Below are 14,965 nucleotides of genomic sequence, written 5' to 3'. Positions count from 1 at the left end.
TTGCCCCAATGCCACATACCTGCAGCGTCAATGTATTCTCGGTCTGTTTCATGTTTGTACCTTCTCCCCGTGACCTGCGTGGGTTTTCTCCACTATCTCCAAGTTTCCCCCCACTCTCCAAAGACCTACAGGGTTATTGGCTTCTGTACATAGTGCGCAGGATAGTCCAAGTGTACGCGGTGATCACTTGTCAACGCGGACCCAGTGGGCTCAAGGGCCTGTTTCCATGTTGCATCTCTAAAGTATAAAATCTACACAAAGTGTGGTGGGTATATGGACCAAACTGTCACAGCAGGTAGTTAAGGCAGGTACAATAACAATACTTAAGACACAAAATGCTGGAGTAACTCAGAGGGACAGGCTGCATCTCTCGAGAGAAGGAATGGGTGACGTTTCGGGTCGAGACCCTTCTTCAGAATTCTTGACCCGAAACGTCACCATTCCTTCTCTCCAGAGATGCTGCCTGTCCCGCAGTTACTCCAGCATTTTGTGTCTATCTTTGCGGTAAACCGGCATCTGCAGTTCCTTCCTGAACATTTAAGACATTTGGACAGGTACATGGATAGGAAAGGTTTAGCGGAATACGGGCCAAACGCAGGTAAACTTTGATGGGGCACCTTGGTCTACGTGAAAGAGTTGGGATGAGGGGCCTGTTTCCGAGCTGTAAGACTCCATGGCTATTTCCCCAGCAGTCATATCATTATTGGTGTGTTTTTAAGCAGTAATGGCTGGAGTGGTTGATACATTGAATTAAACCAGAGTACCCCACAAAGTGTTTTTGTAGCTTTATGAAAAACCTGACTACAAATTCTGCTGAATGTTAATTAAGCAATATATATTCAAAGCAAATTAGAAGATGGTCCATGTTACATACTTGATGAAAAGCTGCAATGATGTATTTATCCAAATGAAGGCACGGGTAAAATATTAAATGCTACAGAGGTTACAAGACTGCAATGTTTCAAACTCTTTTCTGATTCAATCCCGCTCTTAGATATCCTTCCCCTTCACGTCCAAGCAATTGAGATAAGTTACTTTGAAAGTAATGCTGTCTTTGAATAAGGATAGATTTTATGTTTACAACGAGCTTATGCCAGCTCCAGGAGCCCTGGAGAGCAATATTTACAACAAATAGATTCTTGTGGCACTGGAAATAGGGAAGAGGGAACAGCTATTACCCAGTATGCAGGCCGACAGGTTCTTAAAAAGAAAATCTGGCTCACAACCAAAGCAATAATCCTTTTCTTTCAGTTGCTGATGAGTGAATGTAGTCACGTCAAATTTACAAAATAATCAAAAGTTATGGCTATGTAAAGCATTCAGTCCACCATGTCCACTCCAGCAAACAATTACTAGAACATTAATCCCACTTGCAGATTGCCTGCTTAGAGACACAGCTTGCAAACAACCTTATGGCTCATTGAGTCCATACCACCATCGATCACCCATATGCTTGTTCCATCCCACACACTTGGGACAATTTGACAAACCTGCACGTCTTTAGAATGTGGGAGGAAACCAGAGTACCCGGAGAAAACCCACGGGGTCACAGGGAGAACGTGCAAACTCCGTACAGACAGCACCCGTAGTCAGGATCGAACCCGGGTCTCTGGCGCTGTAGGGCAGTAACTGTGTTACCCAACTTTCGCATCTCACACACTAGGGGCAGTTTGCCGAAGCCAATGAGCCTACAAAACCTGCTCGACAGTGGAATGTGGGAGGAGAGCGGAGCATCCAGAAGAGAACCCACGTGGTCACGGGCAGAAGGCGTAAACTCCACACGGACCTTCAAAGAATTAGAGTTGATTTATTATCAAATCTAATCTAAGTATTGACACCGAGGTTGAGGATTATTATTGCCATGTGTACCGAGGTACAGTGAAAAGTTTGGTTTTTGTACGTTCTAGGAGCAGATTTAGACCATTCGGCTCATCAATAAATAGGTGCAGGAGGCCATTCGGCCCTTCGAGCCAGCACCGCCATTCAATGTGATCATGGCTGATCATCCCCAATCAGTACCCCGTTCCTGCCTTCTCCCCATATCCCCGGACTCCGCTATTTTTAAGAGCCCTATCTGGCTCTCTCTTGAAAGCATCCAGAGAACCTGCCTCCACCGCCCTCTGAGGCAGAGAATTCCACAGACTGGAATTCCACCATCAAGTCTACTCCGCCATTCAATCACGGTACTAGGTATTAAGTGCTAAGAACGTTTGAAACTTTGTCGGTGGCAGGAACATGTCGACTCTTTGCACACTGCCCTGGTGAGGTCTGCTGTTTGATTTTACCAGTTTGTGTGGGGAAAAACACAGAATTTCACTGTACCTAGGTACATGTGACAATAAAGTATCATTGAAATGTATTTAAACTGATGTTTCATGGTTGATAACCCATTATTTTGTTTAAGGGTGGGACCCTTTTATTCAGAATGCTTTATTTATAAACTTAGAGTAACTTTCATTTTTAATTGGATGCATTCAGTGGATGCGAGGCTCGGACGGGAATGTTTAATGATCTACAGTACAGGTTTTGATGACATTTCTCATCAACACATTGGTCGTAGGCCTTTATACAATAACTCGGCACGTGCAACTTGACAACAAATAATTTATTGAGTTCAAATAATAATTTAAAAAAACAAAACATTCCTAGCATTTGCAGGAAATGCTGAAAATACTCAACAGGTCAGGCAGCATCCGTGGCAAGAGGAACAGAAGGTAGACAAAATTGCTGGAGAAACTCAACAGGTCAGGCAGCATCTATGGAGCGGAGGAAATAGGCAACGTTTCGGGCCGAAACCCTTCTTCAGACAGAAAACAGAAACAGTTATGCTTTCAGGTCGAAGGGCTTGGCCTTCTTATCTATCTCTGCCTTACCTTCTCTGCAACCTAACCATCTACCTATCAAATACCCCCCCTCCTTTCACCTGTACCCACCTATCACTCAGACACCAAATGCTGGAGTAATTCAGCAGGTCGGGCAGCTCATATTTCACTTGGGCAGCCCACCACCCAGTGGTATGAACGTTGATTCCTCTCATTTCAAGTAACCCGGTTACCCTGTTCCTTCTCCCACCCCACTCTAGTCATCCCACCAGTGTCAAGCTTCACACCCTTGTATCCTTTGTGTTATCACACCTTCCCCTGCCAACAATGGGTCATTACTATCTCCACACTTCCTGAGGTCATCTGTTGCTGGCCCTGATTTGTTCTGGCCTTTTCTCATGAGGATTCCGACCCAAAACATCACCTATTCTTTCTCTTCAGAGATGCTGCCTTTTGTGTCTGTCTTTCAGTATAAACCAGCATCTGCAGTTCCTTCCTCACCTATCGCTATCCTTCCCCCTCCTCTCTCCCACCTCAATCAGTCTGAAAGAAGGGTCCATGCTGCCAGACCTGCTGAGTTACTCCAATAGACAATAGGTGCAGGAGTAGGCCATTCGAGCCAGCACCGCCATTCAATGTGATCATGGCTGATCATCCACAATCAGTATCCTGTTCCTGCCTTCTCCCCATATCCCCTGACTCCGCTACCTTCAAGAGCCCTATCTAGCTCTCTTGAAAGCGTCCAGAAAACCGGCCTCCACCGCCCTCTGAGGCAGAGAATTCCACAGACTCACAACCCTCTGTGAGAAAAAGTATTTCCTCATCTCCGTTCTAAATGTCTTACCCCCTTATTCTTAAACTGTGGCCCCTGGTTCTGGACTCCCCCAACATCGGGAACATGTTTCCTGCCTCTAGCGTGTCCAAACCCTTTGCAATCTTATATGTTTCAATAAGATCCCCTCTCATCCTTCTAAACTCCAACACTTTGTATTATTTTTGCTTTTCCCTTCCCAGTTCTGAAGAAGTCTTTGACCTGAAACATGAACTCAGTTTCTCGTTCCACAGATGCCGCTTGGCCTACTAAGTTTTTCAGGAATTCTCTGCCTTTATTACGTACACACTGAGCCGCCAATCGTCTGATATTTATGTGAGAAAAACGTTTAAAATCAAAAAGCGCGGCTAAATCTAACAGTAGCTCATTCTCAAAATAAAAAAGATGTAATTCAAGTAAAACCCTTAAGATGGAGCCACGGGTCAAACTACCACAAGTAAATGTACAAATTTGACAACGTCCATTCTTCAAGGATGCCATTTCCTAAGGGAAACTATTCTCTTAAAAGAGTTTTAATTATAACTTTCTAGATAAACAATATATTCGACAAGTAACTGCAGTAATTGCAAACTTTGCTTTGGATTTGATATAAATATGGTGCTCACACAGAATTATAATTCAAGGAACGCACTGCAAGTCAAATGCAAGATTATATTTGACGCAAGCATCGCGACTGTTTTGGAGACCAAAAAAATGTAGACACCTTTAACCTGTTCAATGCAACCTCCCAGTATACTCAGGTCATGGCCAATAGTGGAAAAAACACACTTGGCAGTGAACAGGTTAATACAACATACCTGTGAATTGTCCAGAAAACAAAATACTGCCATTTAACACATTTTAGAGGTGCCAGTACCCTGTAGCATCCCAAAACAAGCATTGGATGCAAGCAACAATAACAACATTCTAAAGTGCTGAAAAGACATTGTCTATTTTTCAGTAAATCAGCATTGTGGTGTTTAATTTGAACAAAGTACCAAAGCATACATTTAATGAAGAACTTCCCTTCATAATCAGTCTAACAATGATGTACAAAACTTACCAACAGGCTTCTATTTAAAACTGTTCCAATGATTAGTGCACCTGTATTATCAAAGCACAGGTGCACTAATCAGAGTCAAAACTGAGCTGTACAATTGTACAGCGCGACCCGCTTCAAGCCTTTTTCTTGCCCTGAGTATAGGCATACAGCATGGAAAAGGCCCTTTGGCCCAACTTGCCCACACCGATCAACATGCCCCATCTGCCTGCGTTTGGCCCATTTACCTCTAAACGTACCTTATCCACACACCTGTCCAAAGAATCTTGGTGCCTCTGCATATTTGTATCATTAGCAATACTGAGTTCATAGTGATATAAAAAAAAAGTGTATGCTTTTCTTCCTGGTAATTTATACACCTCTAAATTCTATTTATTTTACATTTATACACCTATAAATTACCAATAGCTAGTTTGCCAAGCAAAACTATTTCAATTAAGCTCATGTGCTCAAAATAATTCTGAAAGGAAACAAAATAAGTGAGGCAGGATTAGTAGCTCAGTTTAAATAAAACGTATCTTGTTTTGGTGAAAGAAAGGTTAGAAAATTGCAAAGTTAATGCTAATTTGCCTATGGTAGCTTGTTTGGTCAGTAATAAGAATTTGATACAGGTAATATTCATAGTACTGATTTACATCACGTTCATAAGTAGGCCATTTGGCCCATCAAGTCTTGTCTGCCATTCAATCATGGCTGATCTACCTCACCCTCTTAACCCCATTCTCCTGCCCTCTCCCCATAACACCTGAACTAATCAAGAATGTATCTATCTCTGCCATTGACTTGGCCTCCACAGCCTTCTGTGGCAAAGAACTCCACAGATTCACATGATGACATGGGCTTGGCGGGCACAATGGAGATACAAGGAACTGCAGATGCTGGGTTTTTTAAGACACAAAGTACTGGAGTAACTCAGAGAGTCAGCATCATCTCTGGAGAACATGGATAAGTGACGTTTTGGGCCGGGACCCTTCTTCAGACCAAAGACCTGTTTCTATCTTTTAGAAGCCAGACTCAAGGTAAATTTTCAGATTATTAACTCAAGGCCTAGAGTAAGTGGTAACCTTTAGGAGATTCAAACAAGCATTAAAGTTTGTTCAAACACGGTTCTTCATTGACTGATCCAGGCCAGTCATGTTTGAGCCGTGAATTATTGAAAACATTACAGAGAAAAAGTTAACCGGTGCATCAGTAATATTGAAAAATGTCAACAAGTTCTGTATTTGACAAAACATCCTTCACATGCACTCAGTCACGAAGAATGTCATCTATGTTATAATAAATTAATTTTGTTAGTTTTGCACAAGATAATACATGTTACAACCCAGAGGTCAATTTTACAACATGTGTAAAAGCAGCTGAATGGTTGCAAACACGATTGAACAAAACGCTGTTTGGTTTTGGTTAGACAAAAATGCTGGAGAAACTCAGCGGGTGAGGCAGCATCTGTGGAGCGAAGGAAATAGGCAACGTTTCGGGTCGAAACACTTCTTCTAACCCTTGGTTAGTTTTGAGATACAGTGCGGCAACAGGACCTTTTCCCACCGAATCCGCGCTGACCAGTGATTCCCGTACACTAACACTATCCTACACAAACTAGGAACAATTTACAATTTTGCCAATTAACCTACATACCTGCACGTCATTGGAGTGTGGGAGGAAACCAGAGCGCCTAGAGGAAACCCACACAGGTCACGGGGAGAAAGTACAAACTCCGTACAGACAGCAGCCGTAGTCAGGATCGAACCCGAGTCTCTGGTGTGGTAATGCGGCTGTCCCACTGTACGAGCTAATTCAAGAGTTCTCCCGAGTTTCCCCTGATTCGAACTCGGAGAATTACAGTAATAGCCGCTCGTAGGTACTCGGGGCTCTCATGGACATTTTTCAACATGTTGAAAAATCTTCATGAGCTTAGCGCGTTTCCCGAGTACCTGCCGTTAGCGTTACGAGCCGCTAAGAAACGTCCCGAGCTCTGACGTACCCGCCACGTACATTCTACGTGCTTACCACGAGTTTGTTTTGTTTTTTTAAACTCAAGAGAGCTCTTGAATTAGCTCGTACAGTGGGACAGCACCTTAAGGCAGCAACTCTACCGCTGAGCCACCGTTCCACCTCAGAAAATGCAGCTTTGCATATTTCAGTGGTGCAGCAGTGTTACATTATGTCAGCAATTTGAAGTTAACGATTTAAACAGAATGCAAGATGAATGGACTCCAAGGCCAACAATACTGGGTGACCAATTTGAGTTTTGGAAGTTAGAAAGTCAATTCCATGGCAGCAACACCTAATTTATACTAATGGAAAATCTAGCAATATATAAAGTGGCCACAAGATCACATTTTAAATGTAGACTGGCATCAAACTGGAATTACATGCCACAAGGTGTCAAGGCCAAGTGAAGCGAGAAAATTTCTCCCACGGGTTTTTACACAACTAAATCAGTTTGACTGTGAACAAGATCAAATTATGCTGCCAGTCTTGTACTGCTACAAGAAGTGGAACTTTACAGAGCACCAAGTTACACTGTTTTCATCAAGAAAAGGAAGCAGTATTTTTCATTACTTTTTAGTGTGCATTCAATTTAAACTTTAGAGATACAACGTGGAAATAGGCCCTTCAGCCCACCGAGCACTCCTTCATGCCCTCCACATCTAAGAGGCTTTTCGATAGGCAGGTGGATAGAATTTTAGAGATACAGTGCGGAAACAGGCCCTGTTGTATGGAATAAAAACGGAAAACCCTCATCACAACAGACCATGGGGGGGGAAATGGTGTCCATTATTGCCGATTATCCGTTAAAAGGTAAGGAAATACTAACGGCTGTTTGTTAGTTACATTGTTAAGCGGCGATTGAAGGGATTGCCTGTCAATAACAATGCCTTGCCAATTTTAATAACCTCCACAGTGTAACAAGTAGCCTGTGTTTTTACGAGGCAGTCCGCTATAACAGATATCTGTTATAAACATGTCTGCAATAGCCAGAGATTACTGTACTGAGCTTTGTGGACACAAACATAACGGCAACTAATAAAAGACATTGCACCAAATCGCGAACACACCAACGATCCTTGAAAATAAAAAGGCAGAAAGTGCACGGATGCGTGACTGGTTTATTCAAACAAGAAGCATGTTGTTTTAAAGAGTTAATACAAATTAGCGGAGCAGGTAGGAACTGATGAAGTATCAAATGACAGGTGCAAAAGAGTAAGTGCAAGGAAGGACCCTAGATACATCATGTCTTTGCACTTCCGACAGTCAGCTTGGTTTTTTTTTGTTTCAAGCTCCTGTTAATTTGTCACGACCTGTCAGAATGCTGATGGCGCAGCTAGTTTGATCAAGTTCTCAGAGTTTGGAGTATCGCTTACCTTTTCACTTCCTGAACTGTGAAAAGATAGATTTAACTCCACGAGTTGCGGCTGGCCGCAGCATTGCTTGAAATGAACGCGTTGCCTTTAGTAGACGGAGACACACGTGCTGGAAGTTAGTGCAAGCTCCCAAAATAAGACAGAACATCGAACGTGCCCTTCTGCCCACAATGTTTGTGCTGAACATGATGATGCCAAGTTAATTTCAACCTGGCCTCTGAAGGAGCGATGCAGAAATACCAGCAATTCTCCGCTTAATGAAAAAACGTTTGTACACTGAGAGGAATTGCTGCGATTAGGACTCAGGCATGAATGAACAGTCACATGCGCTGGGGTTTGGATGAGAGAGGGGAGAAACGGATAGGAGAGGAAACTACAAGTTTTTTTCCAATGGTGTGTCTTTGACAATAGCAACCGCATCACAATTTGAAACTAGCAGCTACATTTAAGAAATGCTTAATCTTGGCGTATGAAAGAAAAGATGCTAAATTGCTAGGCTAGTTTTCAGAGGTCTAGAAACAACGCCAAAGTCATGAGTTTAAATGCCATCACTATTGTTGGTAAATTTGGGACAAGTTCATTAAATCTGGAGTTCAGGGAAAAAACATGGAAACAGGCCCTTCGGCCCACCGAGTCCGTTCCGACCAGCAAACACCCACACACTTGTACATGGAACAGTACAGCACAACAGCAGGCCCTTTGGCCCACAAAGTCTGTGCCAAACAAGACAAGACCGACTCCGATCCACCTGCACATAACACATATTCCACCATATCCATGTGCCTATCCAAGTCTCTTAAACGCCACTATCATATCTGCCTCGACCACCACCCCTGGCAGCATGGCGCAAACACGCACCACTCTCTGTGTAAAAAAACCTGCCCCGCACATCTCCTTTCAACTTCACCTCTCTCACCTTAAAGATATGCCCTCTGGTATTTGATCTTTCCATCCTGAATAAAAAGGTTCTGACGGTCTACCCTATCTATGCCTTCCATAATATTAAATACAGTGCCCTCCATAATTTTTACTACAGGCCCTTTGGCCCAACTTTCCTACATGTCCCAGCTACACTAGTCCCACCTGCCTGTGTTCGGTCCATATCCCTCCAAACCTGTCCTATCCATGTCCCTGTCTAACTGTTTTTTAAACGTTGTGATAGTCCCTGCCTTTACTACCTCCTCTGCCAGCTTGTTCCATTCATCCACCACCCTTTGTGTGAAGAATTTACCCCTCAGATTCCTATTAATTCCTTTCCGCTTCACCTTTAACCTATGTCCTCTGGTCCTTGATTCCCCTATTCTGGGCATCTACCCGATCTATTCCTCTCATGATTTTATACACCTCTATAAGATCACCCCTCATCCTCCTGCACTCCAGGGCATAGAGACCCAGCCTGCACAGCCTCTCTTCCTGTAGTTCAGACCCTTGAGCCCTGGCAACATTCTCGTAAATCTTCTCTGTACCAATCTGTGCCCTTTCCAGCTTGACAACGTGAGACAAGTCACATTGACAAGTCAGACTACCATTATCCACAGATCTTCAATACTGCGTTCTACACAGCTCAACAAACAACATGCAAACTCGGACAGATAGACATAGCAAAGAGTGCAATCATACTGTTGGGGAAACACAGATCCCTAAAGAAAGTTCCAGTGCCCATTTTCTCAGGGCTAGAAACAACGCTACATTTTCTAACAGTGTGTTTAGCAGCTAAACCAAACATGGCTGGAACACTAATCATGAAGGCCATGGGCTAATATCATATTCCACCTTAAAAAGTCATTACATTAATCTAAGGGATGTTTTGTTAATTCGTTATTTCTTTTCAAGTAGTATGTCAATATAAAAGTATGCCAAAAATACTAATTAAACATTCTCATCTGGAGTCGGGCTAAAAGCCTTTTAGACGAATGGCGTCATATATATATAGTTGATTTTCAAAGTTAATGCATTACAGTACAATGAACATTCTAATATACATATTTAATTAATGGTGCCTCATTTACTTTGGTTTTCTGAATTCACATATCTGCTGTTATCCTGTGGATCAATAAGTCAGATAACGTTTGCATTCTCCCCCCCCCCCCCCCCCCCCCCCCCCCCCCCCCCCCCCCCCTCCCTCTCTCACCCACCCGTCCGTTCTACTAGTTCCACTGTTCGCATGCCTGTATCTCTCTCGTTAGCACATCTTCCCCAGCCAACAATGGGCCATTGTGGACTCCACCCTTCCTAAGGCCATCTGTTGCTGGCCCTGATTTTTTCCGGCCTTCTCTATCTTTTCAGTCTGAAGAAGGGTCCAGACCTCGAAACGTCACCCATTCCTTTTCTCCAGAGATGCTGCCTGACCCATCTTCGGGATAAACCAGCACCTGCAGTTCCTTCCTACACCCGCTTAAGAAATACGATTCTATAACCTTAGGAAAGGTAAAATTATGCGAGCCAAGTCACCCTTAATTTTTCCTCCACTTTCCTTCAGTCAGTTTGTCCTTCAGATGTCCTGACATATCACAATAGTACACAAAAGGAAAAGTGCTTTCTGCACAGCAAAGATTCAGACGATTATAATTTAAAAGCCAAGATCAGCCTTACCACTGAAATTTGCTGCATTAGTAAATTTAAGGATTCAATTTGTTAAGCGTCAAGTATAAATGACAAGGCCAAAATATAAAACTATACCAAAAATATATACTTAGGTCAGTGCTGTTATGGGCCCTAATTTTCACACAACTATTTCTTTTCCCTCAAAGCTCAAGATTACAAAAATACAATCAACTTTCAAACAAAGCACATTTGCAGTTTTATCAAGTTTTCTGGATATATAATATTTTTAAGGGCCAAAAAAAAAAAAAAAAAAAAATTCAGACATTCATAAAACAGGAAGAATCAGGAAACAAAGGAGATTCAAATGAGACAAAAGAAAAGCTCTTGGGAGTGAAACAAAATCAAGCCGTCAGTCTGGCAGTAAAGTGAACGCATTTGCTGAAATGCCAGATTCATACCGAGCGACATTTGTCACATAGACAACAGGCAAGGTCAGCATTTCAATGACACAAGCAGCTAACACTATTCCAAATGACATGTGGGTGATAAAAGTGTTTCCAACGGTAGATCTTACAGAGCAATAAATGAGTGGGATTCATTAACAGGTTAGTATCCAGAGACATTTCCAAAACTAAAATGAAATAAAATTATTTACACATTGTCACTTTGTCTTTAAAAGAACTCCTACTTTTACGTTCAGCTGGTGGACATTTTAAGAAATGGCAGACATACTCTACAGTGAAAAGTTATTGCCATGCTCCCACTTTATTTTATGCAACTCAAACATTCTTTAAACATAATAAATTAGATGATGGGGTTGCTTCCAAGACTTAAAAGGTTGGCAGACTATTTGTACAAACTCATCGCCGGACTTTGGTACATGCACATGTACGCATCGCAAAGCAGCCTCCTCGCAAACCCTTGGATGCTTTTCGGATCCAATCCGTGCAGCTTTTCTGGTGACATTTTCAAGTACTCCCCTATCTCAGGGCACTGAATCACCTGAGGGATATTGTAACCATTCTGCCCACCTGTGAACAAACAAAAAACTGATTAAACATTCAAGATTTCCAAATCTATTTTGGATTTTGTAAAATGAATAATGTGAAACTCACTTGCAGACTGCTCTTAACTCAAATATATATATCACTTGCTACTAAACTGCCTATTTATGGCGTGCAAAAGAGCTCAGGATAAACTCAGCTTCTAGCACAAGATAAAAGACCCTGATAGTTCTATCCAGGATGTCTTTGGAAATGGGAGTTCTATACAGGACATACCTTTAGAAATTAGACAGAATTTCTTTAGTCAGAGGGTGGCGAATCTGTGGAATTCATTGCACAGACGACTGTGGAGTCCAAGTCTTTGGATATTTTTAATGCAGAGATTGACAGGTTCTTGATTAGTAAGGGTGTCAAAGGTTACTGGGAGAAGACAGGAGGATGGGATTGAGAGGGAATATGGGTCAGCCATGATCGAATGGCAGAGCAGACACGATGGGTCACATGGCCAAATTCTGCTCCTATGACTAATGAACACAACAGTAGCTAACAAGCAGCGTGAAAGTTCAACGGGGCAAACATGGCAGAGATGATGGAAGTTTTGCCGTACCGTCCCGGTCAGCCATGCTGTCAAAAAACAACCAAGCCGAGTCATCCGGGCCATATTTGACAAATGCCACATAGTGACTGGTTTCTATGCAGAGCACTGCAAACAGTTTCATCTTCTGCCTGGGCATGCAGCACTGCCTCCAGGAGTAGTCCGCCATCTGCTCGGGCAGAGTCACTTTCCTCTGCTCGTGTCCTTGTCTCTTTGGATGGAGATGTACCTGGAACAAAGCAAACTGCGTAAACGGCGACTCGAGAACCGGCAAATTGTGCAGGGAAGCTCCCGGCGAGGCGCGCAGGAGCGGCACGGGCGGCTGGCCGGGGAAGAGCCGCGGAGAGGAGAGGCGGTCGGGCCAAGGAACGGCTGCGGAGAGGCAATTGGTCCGAGGATCGGCCGAGGACAGCGTGATTGGGTTGCGCCACCGAGAACAAAGGTGGGAGGGGGGGCGGGGGAGGCACCGAGAACAACGAGGTACCGGGCGGACGATGGGCAGTCGAGAATGAAGGGGAACTTTAACGAGAACTTCTGTCACTTTGTCTGCACCACCAATCATTGATGTATTCAAGAAAGTTAGATGTAGCTCTTAGGACTCTCAGGAATCAAGGGATAGGGCGAGAAACAGGACCGGGGTACTGATTTTGGATGATCAGCCATGATCATAGTGAATGGCGGTGCTGGCTAAAAAGGGCTGAATGGCCTACGTCTGCACCTATTTTCTATGTTTCTAAACGTGGCGACTGTGTACAGCACGGTGGCACAGTGGTAGAGTTGATGCCATAACAGCGGCAGAAACATGGGTTCGACCCTGACTATAGGCGCTGTCAGTATGGAGTTTGTACGTTCTCCCCATGACCACGTAAAACGTCTCTGGTTTCCTCCCACACTCCAAAGACGTACAGTGTGCAGGATAGTGCTAGTGCACGGGGTGATCGCTGGTCGGCGTGGACTAGGTGGGCCGAAGACCCTGTTTCCGTGCGGTATCTCTAAACTAAACTAATAATTTCATTGTACCTAGGTACGTGTGACGATAATAATAATAATGAGAATAATTGAAACTAATGCAAACATCTTCATGCCAAGCATTAGAGAGGGAGGAAGTTTAACGGTCAATTCCTATTTTCCATATTAATTAACTTAATAATTAGTGATTATATTATAAATAAATGCATTATAATAAATTAGAATAATAAATAATGAATAACTGATTTTAACTTAATCAGAGCATCACTGGTGAGACAGTAAATATCCAACTTTCATCTCAACCTTCATAGTGCGGTCATGGTGGCACAGCGGCAGAGTTGCTGCCTTACAGCGCCGGAGACCCGGGGTGGATCCCGACCATGGACGCTGTCTGTACGATCTGCCACCTGCGCGGGTTTTTCTCCAAGATCTTCGGTTTCCTCTCACACTCCAAAGACGTACAGGTATGTAGGTTAATTGCTTGGTGTACGTGCAAATTGTCCCTAGTGTGTGTCGGATAGTGTTAATGTGCAGGGTGATCGCTGGTCGGCGTGGGCCAAAGGGCCCGTTTCCTCACTGTATCTATAAAACTAAAATAAATCCATGCAAACAAGGGGCTCATCAGTCCTCGAAAGAGGAACCGTTCAGTCAATTATGTTGACATGGGACTGGTGTCGCATTTAGGTAGATGGGTAAGGAAGAGATTCATTTTCTAAAGAACATTAACAAAATCACTGAAAAAAAAAATCAAGAGAAAATTCAATTCTATCCTTAAATAGAATTTTTAAATTTAATGAAAAATATGTACCTGGGTTGTGCAAGCTTTGCAGAATTGCTTAATTTTTCCAGCAGTTATATCAATGTCATTATAACATTCTTTGCATTCATAAAGTGCCAGACCTCCACAGATTCTACAGTCTCGCGGAGCTAAAATATAAAAAGGCAATATTATCAACCTTCTTATTTTTAAACCATTTTGTTACAATTAATGGGTGCAAATCCTTCCCCAGGGTTTCCCATCAATCCTTCCACCTACCTGGCACACTAGTAGAGCAACTAATCTCACTAGGTCCTCCTATGAATGCCAAATCAATATGGAAATCATGCCTTCAAATCAATGTAGATTTCGTAATTCAAAATGTAGATTTCAAAATTCAAATCAATGTAGAATTCATAATTCAACTCATTGTCAAGTCCATAATTGAAATCAATGTAGAATTTGCAATTCAAATCAACACAAAATTCATAACACGGTCAAATTCTTAATTCAAATCAGCCAAGAATTCATAATTCAAATCAATATGGAATTCATAAATATAATGAACTATTCATAATTCGAATCATTATGAATGAATAAGTTTATAGGCCAAGTATGTACACATACAAGGAATTTGCCTTGGTGTGCAGCTCGCAAGTAACAACACGACATACAGTAAACAATTAATAAAACATTACAGTTTAAACATGTGAAAGGAATAAAATACCAGAGCAAAATGAGGCGACAGACTTTTAGTTATTGAGTAGAGCTACTGCTCGTGGAAAAAAAGTTGTTTTTATGTCTGGCTGTGGCAGCTTTGACAGTCCGGAGTCGCCTTCCAGAGGGAAGTGATTCAAAAAGTTTGTGGCCAAGGTGAGAGGGGTCAGAGTTGATCTTGCCCGCTCGATTCCTGGCCCTTGCAGTGGTGGGAAGGTTGCAGCCCATGGGTGATAAGGTTGCTGGTTTAAGAGACTAACTTTAGATGGCAGCACAGTGCGATGTTCAGAGGTTCAAGTGGACACTGACCTCTAGAATATG

General features: G+C 42.8%; 1 protein-coding gene across 1 annotated transcript in view; it reads right to left on the bottom strand.

The window, feature by feature from the left end:
- Positions 1–10,197: 10,197 nt before the first annotated feature.
- The window catches only part of cylda (cylindromatosis (turban tumor syndrome), a), a 46,157-nt gene continuing 41,389 nt past the window's right edge, over positions 10,198–14,965 (bottom strand). Inside the window, exons 15-17 of the mRNA XM_055648418.1 lie at positions 13,979–14,097; positions 12,214–12,430; positions 10,198–11,633 (exon numbers count right to left, since the gene is read on the bottom strand). Coding sequence (XP_055504393.1) covers positions 11,449–11,633; positions 12,214–12,430; positions 13,979–14,097 — 521 coding nt within the window. The 3' untranslated portion in view covers positions 10,198–11,448. The remainder of the gene's footprint in view (positions 11,634–12,213; positions 12,431–13,978; positions 14,098–14,965) is intronic.

The sequence above is a fragment of the Leucoraja erinacea genome, chromosome 17 (genome assembly GCF_028641065.1).
Source record: "Leucoraja erinacea ecotype New England chromosome 17, Leri_hhj_1, whole genome shotgun sequence".
NCBI lineage: Eukaryota > Metazoa > Chordata > Chondrichthyes > Rajiformes > Rajidae > Leucoraja > Leucoraja erinaceus.
The sequence above is the reverse complement of the archived record's forward strand: the minus strand, read 5'-3'. Positions and strand labels throughout refer to the sequence as shown.